The 15,458-nt window shown below is 36.2% G+C and overlaps 1 protein-coding gene across 5 annotated transcripts in view; it reads right to left on the bottom strand.

The window, feature by feature from the left end:
- LOC131689179 (calumenin-B) overlaps nucleotides 1-14,731 on the bottom strand; it is a 64,029-nt gene extending 49,298 nt beyond the window's left edge. The window contains exon 1 of one of the 5 annotated variants that reach the window (XM_058974090.1): nucleotides 14,528-14,731. In XM_058974090.1, coding sequence (XP_058830073.1) covers nucleotides 14,528-14,592 — 65 coding nt within the window. In that variant the 5' untranslated portion in view covers nucleotides 14,593-14,731. Of the gene's footprint in view, nucleotides 1-2,807; nucleotides 3,116-11,195; nucleotides 11,218-14,527 lie in introns of those variants that run through there. The other 4 variants (XM_058974086.1, XM_058974087.1, XM_058974089.1 and 1 more) reach the window with 4 other exon arrangements.
- Between the last annotated feature and the right edge of the window lie 727 nt (nucleotides 14,732-15,458).

The following is a 15,458-nucleotide window of genomic DNA, read 5'->3' as shown; positions in this document are numbered from 1 at the left end:
TAGATATAGACGACTCAAACGCACTGGGAGGAGAATATTTTTTAGAAGTAGACAAATTAGAGGACATCACACTTTTTGAGACACACATGCGCAAAACTTTATCGTCCTCCTGAAGATCGGTGTTTAATTGGCAGATAGACGCAATTTCGTATGATTTTGCAAAGTTTGCCTCGCGGGACGGACCGATATCCACCAAGGCATAGGTTGCAGTCGTTAAAAAAACTAGATTCGCTAAGTGAAGAATAGCGAATTTTTCAACTTTTCAGGAAAGAATTTTTAATCAAACATTGCAAAATGGCAAATGTCGACATTGCAAAATGGAAAATGCTGCCTCTTTTCAGGAAGGAGTATTTAATTAAGTAAAAGTCAATCAATAGGCCGTTGAAAATTGACATTTTCTGACATTTCAATTGCGCAAGAGTCTTTGCATCAAAATTATTTTTTTACTTTTCATGAAAATTCTTTTAATGAGAAGATAACCATTTACATGAAAAAATCGCAAAAAAATACAATTTTGATATTGTTGTCCCAAAATCGAACAATGTTTCTTACCAAACTGTATATGACCGCATACTGTTCGAAAGGTCTAGTTTTCTTCGTTCAAAAAATGTTACAAAACCGAAAATCGGCTGAAAATGACAACGTAGCTAATTTTGTTGTGGCAAAGGTCCCAAAAAATGTTTTTTTTTTGCTTCAAATTTTCGTGTGTACATTACTTTGTATCGCATTTGTTATACTAGTTCATTTTAAAAGTTTAAAATCACTGTAGCACAGTGTAATCTACAAAAAGTTAACAAACTCTAAATAGTTGAAACATTTTACCATTTTAACTATTGCTTTTCAAAGGACAATAACTTCTTTTAACGAATAAAAAAACTTACATTTTTCAAAAAAAAACCTCGAAAAATTAAAAAACTTCTACTGGGCACATTGACAGCCCCCTTGTGCATTTAAAATGTCCAACAGTATTCATTGTTAAATACAATAAGAAAATAGCTGTTAATTAAAAAAATTTCAGATTTTTTTTACACGGTTTCTCAAAATAGCACGGATTTGTTTTACACGGTTTCTCAAAATAACACGGATTTTTTTTTGCACGGTTTCTCAAAATAGCACGGATTTTTTTACACGGTTTCTCAAAATAACACGGATTTGTTTTTGCACGGTTTCTCAAAATAACACGGATTTTTTTTGCACGGTTTCTCGAAATAACACGGATTTTTTTACACGGTTTTTTTGCACGCATCCCCCGTGCAAAAAAAGAATTTGGTGTACTTCTATGGATAACTTAAAATTTGGTAGAGTATTTCAGGCAGTGTTTTCGATATGATGCATCTAAGAGACCTAATCGAATATTGGGAAGTTATATAAGCATCGTATGTATTTTTGTGCTAGGTGCTTTATGCATCGTTCGCTAGTCGAAGACAATCAGACAATTATTTTTGTTGATCACCCTTATTCTGCATAATGACAGATCGCTTTTTAGAACAAATGTGATTATCATTCTCAACGACGACAAACGTGTGTCAGATTTGATCCAAATTACATTCGTTAATGCAACAATACAGCAACAAAAAATAGGCTAGGCATATTTTCAAATAATACACGATTTATTTTAACTATTAATAAAAACATTTCAGGCGGACAATACCTGAAGTTTCCTAGAATTTTGAAAGAAAAACCATTGCAAGTTTAGACAATATTTATTTGGTTTTTCAACCGGATAAAATCTCGCGCAATTTTGGCGGGTTTTTATTTTGTCGTCTTCCGTAACAACCCTGCAGATATAACCCTAAATTTGAACTAGAAGCTCAAGTATCATTCTTTAATTTTGGCATAAAGTAGCCCCCGTGGCGTAAAGTAACTCCCGATGACAATATATACAAATCGTATTGAATATGTAAAAGACATTTCCACCATTATATTGAACACAACCAGCCATGGATTCGTAGTTTGGAGAAATGAGAAAGGCACAATTGCACTACTGGGTAGGTCAAAACGGTTTTTTTTTAATTTAGAAGCACATAATTTAAACAAAATAAGGAATTTAAAAAAAATCTTCATGCCAAAAGTTACTCTACTTTAAAATTGAAACCTGCAGAAGCGATTTCAAGTATCGGAAGTGGCGCAAAACCATTCTTACGCGTCACAATATCCGAAACTTTTAGTGCATCAAAGTGACCAGGATGTGGACTTCGACATAAGATCTTAAAACAAATAAGTATCATAACGTACGGGACGTTATAACGTGCGGTGATATAAAATCGGAAGACTAAAGGATGTCACAAATCCCGCGACAATTAGGCACAAATCCGTCTTCGAATGTTATGATACGTAATGACAAACCAGACATGGCCATATAACCTGGGACGTTATGACGCAGTTCGTATGTGTCATAATGTCCGAAACTATGGGTGTGTCGTTGATGTACACCGCATTTCTACGAGGCATTTCAGAAAATTTATTGTCACTCGCACAAATTTGCAATATTTTGCGATGAAGATTTTGCAAGTATTCCATCCTGATATGGAAATTGACTGAATCGCCAATAAACGATAATAACGTTTTTTTCACCGAAAATAACTTAACTCCCGATTCCTAATGCGCAAAGAAGGGGCAGATACATTAACATATTAGACGGGTTCCAAATTTAGCAGATCTGTTACATCGATTTGCAGCAGACGTTAATTCGATAAACAAAATACACCGTCGCTTAGACAATGTGCCTGACAGCACTAAAAGTGTACCACAATAATCAAAATACCATGCCATCATATTGTCGTTGATTGTACATTGGCCAAACTCACCTGAAATATTCTGATTCGTATTACTAGTACTGCACTAATGGGCTCTATAAAAATATGAGAAAGGTTGAGCACTAAATTGTCTAGTGTTCTACAAATAATCTCGCGCCCACAAGCAACGTCATATCATTGCAGCCTTCACATTAATTAATTGCTACCACATTTCACGCAGTCAGCCAGCACAAATAATTCCAACCATAAGTTTCCACGTAACTCTAGCCACGTCAGCTCAAACGCTCAAATTACAAGCACAGCTTTTTTCAGAAATCATGTCAAACGCTACAATCTACCCGGCGTTCGGATTTAAACTAAACAGTGGAGAAAATGTGCACACTTAATTTAGTTCACGTCGAAAATGGTATTGTATATATAAAGAAAGTAACATACAGTGCCTTCCTCTTTTCTCGATCTGTAAATGCGTAACAGAAAATGAATATATATATGTATATATATATATATATATATATATATATATATATATATATATATATATATATATATATATATATATATATATATATATATATATATATATATATATATATATATATATATATATATATATATATATATATATATATATATATATATATATATATATATATATATATATATATATATATATATATATATATATATATATATATATATATATATATATATATATATATATATATATATATATATATATATATATATATATATATATATATATATATATATATATATATATATATATATATATATATATATATATATATATATATATATATATATATATATATATATATATATATATATATATATATATATATATATATATATATATATATATATATATATATATATATATATATATATATATATATATATATATATATATATATATATATATATATATATATATATAAACTAACTAACTGCGAGTAGATGGATCGAGTAAATAAGAGTTTACTGTACCTGTACGTAATCTTCCTGTGCGTGTTTTCTAAATATGTAGTCTACTTCCATTGGTACGTTATTTTAACGATATTTTCATCTCGTCGATTGTACACACAAATCTACCACAGTCATAGCTGCGGTGAAGCAGTAGCAATAATTGCCATAGATAAGAATTTGAATTCCAGCATCTCCTATTACCGCTATGCTCTGCAGCCATAAAGACATTCACCACATTTTATGTAATGCGTACATATGTGTCATTTCCGCTCACTATGGGGCATATGGAAAACTCATGTTTGAAACAGCACTACTACCTAGAGATGTATACTGCCTATGATCGCTAATCAGTCCCATAATGATAGGAAATCTCATAGAAAATAGGACAAATATGCGATCATGTCCAGTATAGCGTTAAAGAAATAATGACGAATCCCATATAGCGTACACTTTACTTTTTGAAGGGGATGGTCTCCTTTAGAAGATCGAAAACATCGTCATTTTATGTATTGCTTTCATCAATATATAAACTAACCAATAATAAATAACAATTGCAGAACCCAAATCAAAATATGTTCGAAGATATAGAGCGGGATGTGTAGAAGGACCACACGTGCATTCGATAGCATGGACAAACGTAATAATGGGAGTGTCCTTGACTAGTCCCCTCACTTTTTAAAGTTTTCTCCATATTTCAGTTTGATTCTTTAGAATTAGAGGGAATAACAACAAAACAAGTTATATTGACCGATTAGAATAAATCAAGGATTGTTCTCTTTGGAACTGAATTCTCTTCTACACGAACTAGTAATAGTACTCTACTAAAACCTATTGAATCCACAGCAGTGAGATGAAACATTCCTTATATCACAACTATGTTCTTTCATTTTTGAAATTAAAAATGTCTTACAACACTATCTGGGGCTAGGTATCAATCTCGAAAAATCTCCTATATGTAACGCAACTATGTAAGGTTTGCACTGTTATAACTTTGTAATTAGCTGATAGCTGACTTGAATATTTACCTAAATAGTTTTATATGTTATATTCTATTGAAAATCAGTTAAATTGGAAATGAAAAATTTCACGAAAAAGGGGGAAATCTTCATACACGAAGCAGCTATTCCGAGCAGAGCCGTCAATACAGAGCATTTAAGAGGTTAATCAAACAAGGGCAAGTTATAAATATATATGCTGAATTTCATTTTTGCCCTATCATCACGGCCCCTAAGGTTGATGGTCGGCGAGTAGTGTACAGACTGTAGTACGTTCCTAACTGATTCTCTCATGGCCGTCTTAAGACCATAGGGGGCCCCTGGGCACTATTGGTCATTGCACAGTGACGTCATGTACTAAATGTGACAGGTGGTGGTCCTGTTGATTACATCTTGAACTTAGAGATTATTCATATTCTCAAAAAGATATATTGGGAAGCATTTGAAATATATTGGGAATCATGTTTTTGGAAGTATAAATGTTCTATAGAACGTCATACAATTAAATTGTCCTATTCCCTACTGTAGGAAAATGTATATGCAAGATCAAATAACTGAACTAATTATTTGTTTATCAATTACTTCTAGTGTTCTCTGAATCGGTAAGTAGTTTTGCGGTAAAATTTCTTGGGAATTAATTATTAGCACTAAGCTTGTTTTAATGGATTCCACATTTGTTAAGTCCAAACTGTAAACAAAAGGACCAGCACCTGTCAAATTTGTGAGGTTAAGGCATTTCATACAATGGTCAATTGAGCGAAGGAGCCCCTATAGTTGAGCAGCCTTCAACAGATTAAGTGTAACATTCGATGAATTAGAATAAGCGTCACATCTCAGAGATGAAATCAGTATCAGTATAATCAGTCGAAATTATCCCATTGCAAACGAAGTTAGATTTATGTCGCAATTGGGATTATGAACCAGGGAAGGGAACTTATCACAAAGAGTGCCTTCAAAAACATCAACTAACTCTTTTAGACAAGACTGTGGTTCTTGTTTTTTGCCTGATTTGAAATCGTGCCGTTATGCAAAATCAATTTTAGAGTTGTATAGAGTCATCCAGATAAATTTTGTGCTCAAAGTCTGCAATACGTCAAACTGTCCGGAACTTCAGTAAATAAAAAGATACAGGGCAATTACGAAGCTGCCGCTAAAAAATGTAGTTAAAAATTAAATGAAAATGTTATGAGAGTAATAGAAAGCTCTGAGAGAAGCGCATGTGCCGAGGATTCATTTGTCTGTTCCAATTGACCATGTACGACAATAGGGTTGACATAACACAATAACAATCGCCGAAAAACAAAATAACAATATACCAATAACATTCAATTTTTTAAAATATACCTTAATTACGATCTCAACACAAATATGTGTTTAAACGAATGAGTTTCAAAAAAATCCTTATTTTTAGATTAATGAGCTTATAAAAGTTCATAACATATTGAATGTGAGCAGTACCACGCTCATGATGTGATGAAACTGGACATAATGTGGCTTAGGAGAAGCCACATTTTTTTTCAATAAACATACCGCTTCACTAACAGAAAACTTTGAAATCAATTAATATTGCCTCGGCGAGTCCGCTTTAGATGATTTAGAATGAGGATGATTCATTTTCAAAGCCTGGTGTTTCTTGCTGCAAAATAGGGAAAAACACTTCTTTCGTTGTTGATGTGCCTGTAGCCGTAATATATCTTTGCATTTGACGTTAATCTGGTTTAACCAAAACTGAAATCACCAGCTCAGAAATATTCAACTTGTGATCGATATATTAATCCAAGAATGTTCATCAAAATATTTTTCTTTTCTAGTTTTCATGGCGCCAGCGCTGCCGATAGCTACTATGATTTAGGCGCCTGGCATCGCGGTGCCCTAAAATCCCGGGGCCTCTGGCCCACGCCCAGTGTGCCCATGCGTAAAGACGGTGATTCTGATACAACAAACGGCTACTAATGGCCGCTGTACTGGACGAAACAAATAGATTTTTGCATGATCTGTTTGGAAATATTCACAAAAATTGTGTAACAGATTCCGTAGTGCTGTGCTTTGATTGGTGGTGTACTTATTAGCGCCACCTGTTTGGCGATGAAACACATCTGAGTCAGGTAAAACCAATTATCTATAGGAAAATGTTTTCGGTTTGCATTTGATCATCGCCAAAGTCACGACTATTTCGTCACCGGCGACCCGCTTTGTTAGTTTCTATTAGAAAAGCTCCACGCCAGCAGCAGCCAACAAAATCACTCTCAAAATTGCCTCCGTCACTATACGTGTGAAGGAAATATTCACAACAAATGGTTCTTATTAGGATTAAGCAATCATTACCGTAAGCACTCCAAGTGAAATTTTCAATTACTTTGGAAAAGTTACGCGAAGTTACGCTCTTGTCGTGTTAGTTATATTCTATAAAAAAATTCCGAAAAAGTGCAATAAAACAAGTATCCTGTTCAATTGAAGGGAAGCAAGAATGTACCTATAATTGTGATCACAAAGGTGATCTTGAAGGAAAAATACTTCTATCGTTACTAAGTTTTTGGCAACTGAAGTTACCGATTTGTTTTTCAACGTCAATTATTGCCAACAAGCCGCAAATCTTGAACAGAAAGAATGGTAACTTCGGATTCTACTAGTCAACCTTATCAGATGGCAGAAGACTACATTTCAACATCGAGAGAGGTGATTATTAGGATTTAGCCGGTTCCATGGACTTACTGTAATAATAAGTTTGTGCAGCTCGGTGCAGGTAGCGAGGGTCAATTGGAACAAAAATCTCCCACCCAGAGAAAATTCTCCATCAATCAAGAATTAAATTTGAACATCTATTCCTTCACCAACTATTATTTTTACTTCCGACGGGACGATATCAGCATGCACACACGAAAAACTCCGATTTTAAATGATCTGACTGAAGCTCATTCCTTATTAGTTCCCGCTTAATTACATGCACCGAGCCGCAAATCTTGAACAGTTTTCGGTCGAAGGTACACCGCTTTGAGATGGAAGTCAACTGATTTAATTCGATGGCCAGCCCATTTGGCTTCGAACGTAAACTGAATCGAGTAAAAAACGGGGGTTCGCATGCGCGTGCGGCATCATTCGTGGGTTACACTTGTGTTGGCTATACCGGAACGTCCTGTCGACTGCTCCATCTGCTGAAAAAGGGCAACGCCGAGCGTGTCGGTGCCGGAGCTCCTTAAGACCATTGGGGGCCCCTGGGTACTATTGGGCTAAGGGGCCCCTATAGTTGAACAGCCGTCAACAGAATAAGAGTAACATTCGATGAATTAGAATAAGCGTCACATCACAGAGATGACATCAGTCTATCGTATTTTACTTCAAGAGATTTCTGTCTATAAATTAACCTAGCCAGAAAATACATATAGCTAAGCAAACGTAAGGAAATTCAGCTCGTATATCGCAAGAATTCGAAATTATCCCATTGCTAACTTAGAAACGATTCGGGGCAGAGAACGCCACGGTTTCGAGAGTATCTGATATTTACCGTCAGAGATAAATTTAATACAACAAAATACAAACAAACAATAAATCAAAATTGTCCAAGAGTTTTTGGTCTGGCAAGTAATCTGCAGCTGCGGCAAACGAAGGTAAATTTATGTCACAATCGGGATTATGAACCAGGGAAGGGAACTTATCACAAAGAGTGCCTTCAAAAACATCTCTTTTAAACAAGGCTGTGGTTCTTGATTTTTGCCTGATTTGACATCCTGCCGTTATGCAAAATCAATTTTAGAGTTGTATTGTCATCAAAATAAATGTTGCCAAACCGCCCAAAGCTTCAGTAAAATGAAAGATATTAGGCAATTATGAAGCTGCCGCTAAAAATCAGATGTAGTTAAAAATGAAATTAAAATGTAATGAGCAAGCTGAGAGAGAGAAGCGCATGTGCCAAGGATTCCTTTCAAAAATATACCTCAATTACGATCTCAACACAAATATGTCTTTAAACAAATTAATTTAAAAAAATCCTTATTTTTAAATTAAGGAGCTTGTAAAAGTTCATAACATATTGAATGTGAGCAGTACCACGTTCCTGATGTGATGAAACTGGACATAACGTGGCTTTGGAAAGGCTTTGAAATCAATTAATATTGCGTTGGTGAGTCCGCTTCAGATGATTTAGAATCAGGATGATTCATTTTCAAAGCTTGGCGTTTCTTGCTGCAAAATAGGGAATAACAATTCATTCGTTGTTGAAGAAGTGCCTGTCGCCGTAATTTGTCTTTGTGTTTGACATGAATCTGGTTTAACCAAAACTGAAATCACGACCTCAGCACTGCCGACAGCTGCTATGATTTTAGGGGCCTATCATCGCAGGCCCCTGGCCCAGCCCCAGTGGGCCCATGCGTAAAGACGTACTGGGTGTTACATACCTTTTATTTTTCAAAAAATCGAGAAAAAAATTATTACTTTATCTGAAAGTACAACTCCTTGAGAATATGTTCCCCAGACTGGTTCAATTTTTGACATTTAGCTCCACCAAGCTCTACTGATTCCTTTAATTGCACTTAGTAATTGGGCAAATTTTGGTACCAATCGGGTGCGTTTACGGACCCTCCAAAAAATTCAAAGTTCATATGGAAATTAGTATGGAAAATCAGTTAAAATTGAAAATAAATTCTTAAAAAATCACCTCATCAATCAATTCATGAGAACACTATATATTTCTAAAGGTATTCTTCTACTGAACACATTCGTGGAACATGTAAGTTTGTGAAAATTCGCTGAGAAAAGTTATTAACTAAAGAAGCAGCATGATTTCAAAACAAGTGGATTTTATTATTAATCATAGCAACCCTGTTTGAATAGCTGCATCTGCCATACGGGAGCGGTTGGTGGTAAGCCTAGTTTACACTTATATAACGATGGTGATTTTTTAAGAATTTATTTTCAATTTTAACCGATTTGCCATACTAATTTCCATAAGAACTCCAACTTCCAAAATTTTGGAGGGTCCGTAGACACAACCGATCGGTACCAAAATTTGCACAATTACTAAGGGCCATAAAAGGAATCAATAGAGCCTGGTGGGGCTAAAAGTCAAAAATTGAACCAGTCTAATGTTCCCATATATTTATAGATATCCGAAAAAGAGATCGAAAGTTGAAGCGCTTCCAAGCGCACTTCGTTTTCCAAGAGCAATATTAACTTAAAATGTCAAACTCGATTATCTCGTAATGTCATTTTTCCAAAAATGGTTTTTCCGTGATCACGATTGCCGAAACACCACTCAACCGATTTTCTTCAATTTTTTCAATTTTGGTTAATTTAATCATTGTCAAATCGCTAATCCCACATTTATTCACTTTTTTTAGTCAAATAAGTGATATGTTAATTGTTCAACATTTTCCAAGCTAAGTCCATTGCGTTTCTTACTGTGAAGGTAGGTATTTTGAGTGAATACCTACCAGATTTTGTTAAAAGTTGAACTGTTCCTAAAATGAGAAACAAGTAAAATAACAATGGCTTGGGCACTATTATTCTGATTTTCACTAGTTAATGTAACTATGACTATTTATTGCTATATAAAATTTATCTATAATATTTAAAACGAGCTAGAATATTTAGCTGTGGACTAAACTGCCCATATATGCATAAGAGTCCCATATTGAAAAACAGCAAGCCGAGAAAAACGCCGTTCAAGATTTACATTTTGCATTGAGCCTTATGGATGGGACAACCATGTTCTGGTATTTTTGCCGATATTTTCTGAGCAAACCTGGTAATCTTATTTCTGCATTATGATTCAGTGGTGATACAGAATACAATCCAACAGATATCTCATTTTCGACAAAAATCCATATGGGACTCTTATGCTTATGTGGGCAGTAAATGAGAAACGAAAATAAAAATCACAAGAATAGAACATGCTTTGTAAACCCGTTTTATATGTTAGAATGTAAAAATACAACATAAACTTCAAGCGTAAAAATCGGACAGGAGCTATATTCGATTTTACAAAGAAATTTTCCTTATTCGACTTTTAATCTTGCACGTAACTTTATACGGATTTTCCTGCGAGAGAATTATACTGGAGGTTCATCCTTGCCTACTTTTTCGGGTGAGAACTTTTTCTTATGCTGAACGACCCCTAAGATATTCTAACGGGTTTTGCAAAGCATCCTTGCTGCTTTTATTTTCGGCCTTTCGAATATAAATGCTAGATCTTTAGAAACGTTAAATGAACCTCATAAAATCGATTTTTTTTGTCTGCGTAACAGGCCAACAAGGTACCCATAAAACTGAAGTGCCAATAACTAAGGCAATTGGCCGAGCTCCTGAATCCTTAACATCTAAGTGTCCAAATCGGTCAATGAAAGCCAGTTATGAGCATTTCAATTTGTGGGTATCCGGGTACCAGTCGGTCCGTTAAAGGTGTTTTTTGTTGGATAACGGTTAAAATTCAAAAACCTACGTGATAATCAACTTGAAGCCTTACCCACAGGCAACGAACGTTTCTCTCGATCGTAAAAGTTGTGTGAAAATTAACTGGCTTATCAAGTAATTTGGTTATCATCAACAGCTACGCTATCATTAAGTGTGTAAATATATTACCACCTGATTTATCACTCTAATGTTCGGTAATTGTCCAGTATAGAGACAAGAGTGCCAAAAAAATGATCCCTATCGACCCATCGCTGAGTCGATTCCTAGTCGCACCAGGAGTACTTGATCCCAGTTTGAAGCAAATCGAACAAGTCTAGCTACCGTGCCTGAAGTTTGTATGTGATTTTTCGACAATTTACACGAAAAAAAACCCATTAGCTCACATTTTCGCCGCTATGTGGCACAGTATGCATCGTATTATCACTGTAAGTGAAAATAAAATTGAGAATTTCATTGTCTACAACTTTGTCGAAGACTGCTAGTGAATCCGGCTTTGTTAAAAGAAGTTATTAAACTTTTAGCGAAGTGAGTCAGTTTTGCATGGGGCCTAGCAGTGCATGGTTGTGTATCAGTACTCGATTCGCATGAACTAATCATTTATGTGAAATAATGGTTTTGCTTAGCTCAATAGTATGTTCAGAAAAACTATAGTAAATAACACAAGGCATGTTTTGGTTAGAAAATTTTAGTTCCACCTGAGACAACATAGAGGGCGCGAACACTAACTTCTCATATCGAGATGTTCGGATGAATTATTGCAAAATGCCTGTTCTACAACTGTGGAAGACACCTAATCTCTATTTATTTATTTATTTATCGCACTCGGCCCCAATGATGGAAACTTAAACTAATTATATCTAAAAAACTGTAGGAATCGATTTCTTAATGATATCCGAGACAAATGAAAGTCGAACAGGTGCGACACACGATTGAAGAGGCGTGGTTGTCCCGTGATAGCGGCATTAGCTGTGTGAATAGTTCGTCGTAACGGCACTCTCAGAAGAACGTTTCCGCGTAACGTTCTGGACTTTGCTTGGATGTTGACTTGCTCTAGTAAATCTAGAGAATCGATGCGTCCTGACAGAAGATCAGAGATGAATAAGGCTCTTGCAGTTTCTCTACGACGCTGAAGAGTATCGAGCTGGATGAGTTGACACCGACTCTCGTAGCTTGGTAGACGAACAGGATCGCGCCAAGGCAGGCGTCGAAAAGCATATGCAGCGATCGAATTGAATGCCTTCAATTAAAATAAATGAATGTGACGGATTTAGCCGTACGGAAAATGAAGCCCAGGCTTTGCGATGCTCGCGGTTGTCAGTGACATTTTGAATAGTTGACAGAGTGGTTCCACCAAACCAGATATACACTTTTTCAAAAACACAGCACAGACACCATCTGACCCGGAAGATGACGATGCTTTAAGCTTAGATGCTGCTGATACAATATCCGAGTGCTCCACACGAATCTCACTCACTGACCGTTCGAGTTGGGCCACGCCGCTAGCTGCTACGTCAATTTGCTGCGAGGACAGAGTCGCACTGGCGAACACACTCGCAAATTTAGAGGCGAACAATTAGCATATGGTTTGTGAATCATGCCTAAGGCAAGCCTGTTTCATTCCGCTGCTCTATGACGTATCTCCAAAACGATTACGGATCCGACTTAAGCTTACGTTACATTTTTCGTTGATAGTTTGAAAAACAAAAACTTCAGTTTTTTTAAATCGTTATTGAGCCTTACATAGTAAGCTCTCAGTGACAAGGTACGGCGCATGGTAAACTTTCGTAATGCTGCTCTTTTCGCAGTTTTTAGCTGACGTAGCTCGGCTGTCTGCCAGGGGGATTGATCACTTCGTTGATTATACTTTGGGACATGACGATCGATAAGGTAGCTCATTATATGGCAGAATGTTTCAGCGGCGGAGCTCACATCATCCTTGCTTAGCACAGAATCCCAGTAATGCTTTGTAAAATATTCAAAATGCTGCTATAGTCGGCCCGCTTATAATTGTATCTCTTTCCGTTGAAAAGTTAGTGTTGCCGCCCTCTATGCGGTAACATGTGGAACTAAAATATTCTTAACAAAACATGATTCGTATTAATTACAATAATTCTTCTGAACATACTATTCCGCTAAACCTAACGATTATTTTACAAAAATGTTTAGTTTGTGCGAATCGAGTACTGTTACAAAACCATGCACTGCTAGACCCCATGCAAACCTGACATCACTTAGTTAAACGTTCAATAACTTCTTTTAACAAAGCCGGATTCACTAGCAGTCTTCGACAAAGTTGTAGACAATTAAACTATCTTTCTTATTTTCACTTACAGTGACAATACGATGTATACTGTGACACCTAGCGGCGAAAATGCGAGCTAGGGGGTTTTCTCCATGTAAATTGTCGAATAATCCCATGCAAACTTCAGGCATGTTGGTCCGGTAGCTAGACTTGTCCAATTTGCTTCAAATTTGGAGCAAGTACTCCTGGTGGAACTAGAAATCGACTCAGGGGTGGGTGATTGAGTTTTCAAAAATTCATTATTTTTCTGGACAGCCTATTAGAGACTTTAGTGATAGAGGTTTCATTTAAATGCGGCTATTTCCCAAAAGGGTGTATTTTAATCTAAATAAACGGAATCCGAGAGCGGAAATGTGAAATTTTTAACCAAAGTTTGATAAACTGACAAAATAAGTTGTGCTTAATAACACTCATAAGAATGACCTAGTAGTGCTTTTACAAGTGATCTTATGCAGTAGAGCTAGTGTAATGCGGCTTGGCCGCATATCCGAGGCCAGGAATCCGAAACGGCGCAAAGCCGGTGAGGTTCCGTTGGACGAGGCGGTTATATGTAAACCTATGATGCTCTTGTTTGCCCGGATTACTCAAGATTACAGCGAAGTTGGACAGTACAGCAGAAAGCGATGTGGCGTAGCCACATTAGTCAACCGAATACTGACTAATGTGGGTACGCCACGTCGCTTTTTAGTGCAGTGTCCTACTTCGCTGCCGTTCAGTCGGCTTTAAAATAGCTATAGCCCCTATGTTTGAGAAATCCGGACAAACAACAGAATCACTGGTTTGCATATAATTCCGGCGACGGGTTCATTAACGCCTCGTCCAACGGCCTCGAATATGCGACCAAGCGGCATCACACTATCTTCGCTGCATAAGCTCCATTATTAAAGTACTGCACTGTCATTGTTATGAGTGTTATAAGGCACAACTTATTTTTTCAGTTTATCAAACTTTGGTTAGAAATTTCACACTTCCGCTCTCGGATTCGGTTTATTTAGGCAAAAAACCGCATTAAAAACGGACTTCTATCACTAAAGTCTCTAAACTAGACAATTACCGGTTTACGCAATAAAAATATGCTATACCAATTACCCTTCGCAGAACAATTATTTTGGCACATATATATCAGTCGCGCAACAGAGTGAAGCATTCACAAAAGCATTTTGATGACGAGAAGTTCAACAGTTCTAATGTAATTTCACTATTTTCACATCACAAAACGATTCTGACATTATATATTGTGAAAAATAAACACCCAATCCTACAGACACTTTATACACAGACTAGCGAAGTGTCAAAAAATGCAACAAAACGGACTGTCAAAAAGTGCAGCCAAACGAGTATGATGGTTTTGAGAGGGGAAGTATACAATAGGAAGCCCATGCAAAGCTTATACACGGTAAAAAAAACTTTACCCATTTTATGTATTCAAATTGGCCATTTTCGGAAGTTATTCGAGCTGTCAAAAAATTGATATTTTTTTGTTTCAAACAATGAGTACTTTTTATCTATTTCACAACTACTCGTTGAGGTAATGTCAATGGGTATACTGATCTTGATCAAGGGTGAAAAATCCTTAAGCATTATTTCAAGCGAGTTAACCTGCACACTAAGGATCGTAGTGGAACCTGCAAATTATCGCCCTGCATCGGAGTCCGTGGCGGAAACGGAACATTTCGGCAATGCTCCGAAAACAACGTCTGTTTAGACTACTGAGGATGTTGAAAATATGCGTCAGTTCCGCATTTTTAGAGCAGCCAAAAGATCCAGCCATCAAAAATATATCCAGTTGGCGATTTTATTTTGTTAAGATGTTTTATGTGGTTTTTGTTTGAGGCGAAACTGAGTCAGTTCCTAACCCCAACTGCTGTCAAAATGTATGAACTGACAGCGGTTGGGGTTGGAACCTGACTCAGTTTCAGGTTCAAGCGAAATCGCCATTAGAATAGGATTTCTATCTAGATTCCTATACTTTTAAAAGGAAACAATAATGTGAAATGAATGTTATTTTATGTT

Source organism: Topomyia yanbarensis, chromosome 3, assembly GCF_030247195.1.
Source record: "Topomyia yanbarensis strain Yona2022 chromosome 3, ASM3024719v1, whole genome shotgun sequence".
Lineage (NCBI taxonomy): Eukaryota > Metazoa > Arthropoda > Insecta > Diptera > Culicidae > Topomyia > Topomyia yanbarensis.
The sequence above is the reverse complement of the archived record's forward strand: the minus strand, read 5'-3'. Positions and strand labels throughout refer to the sequence as shown.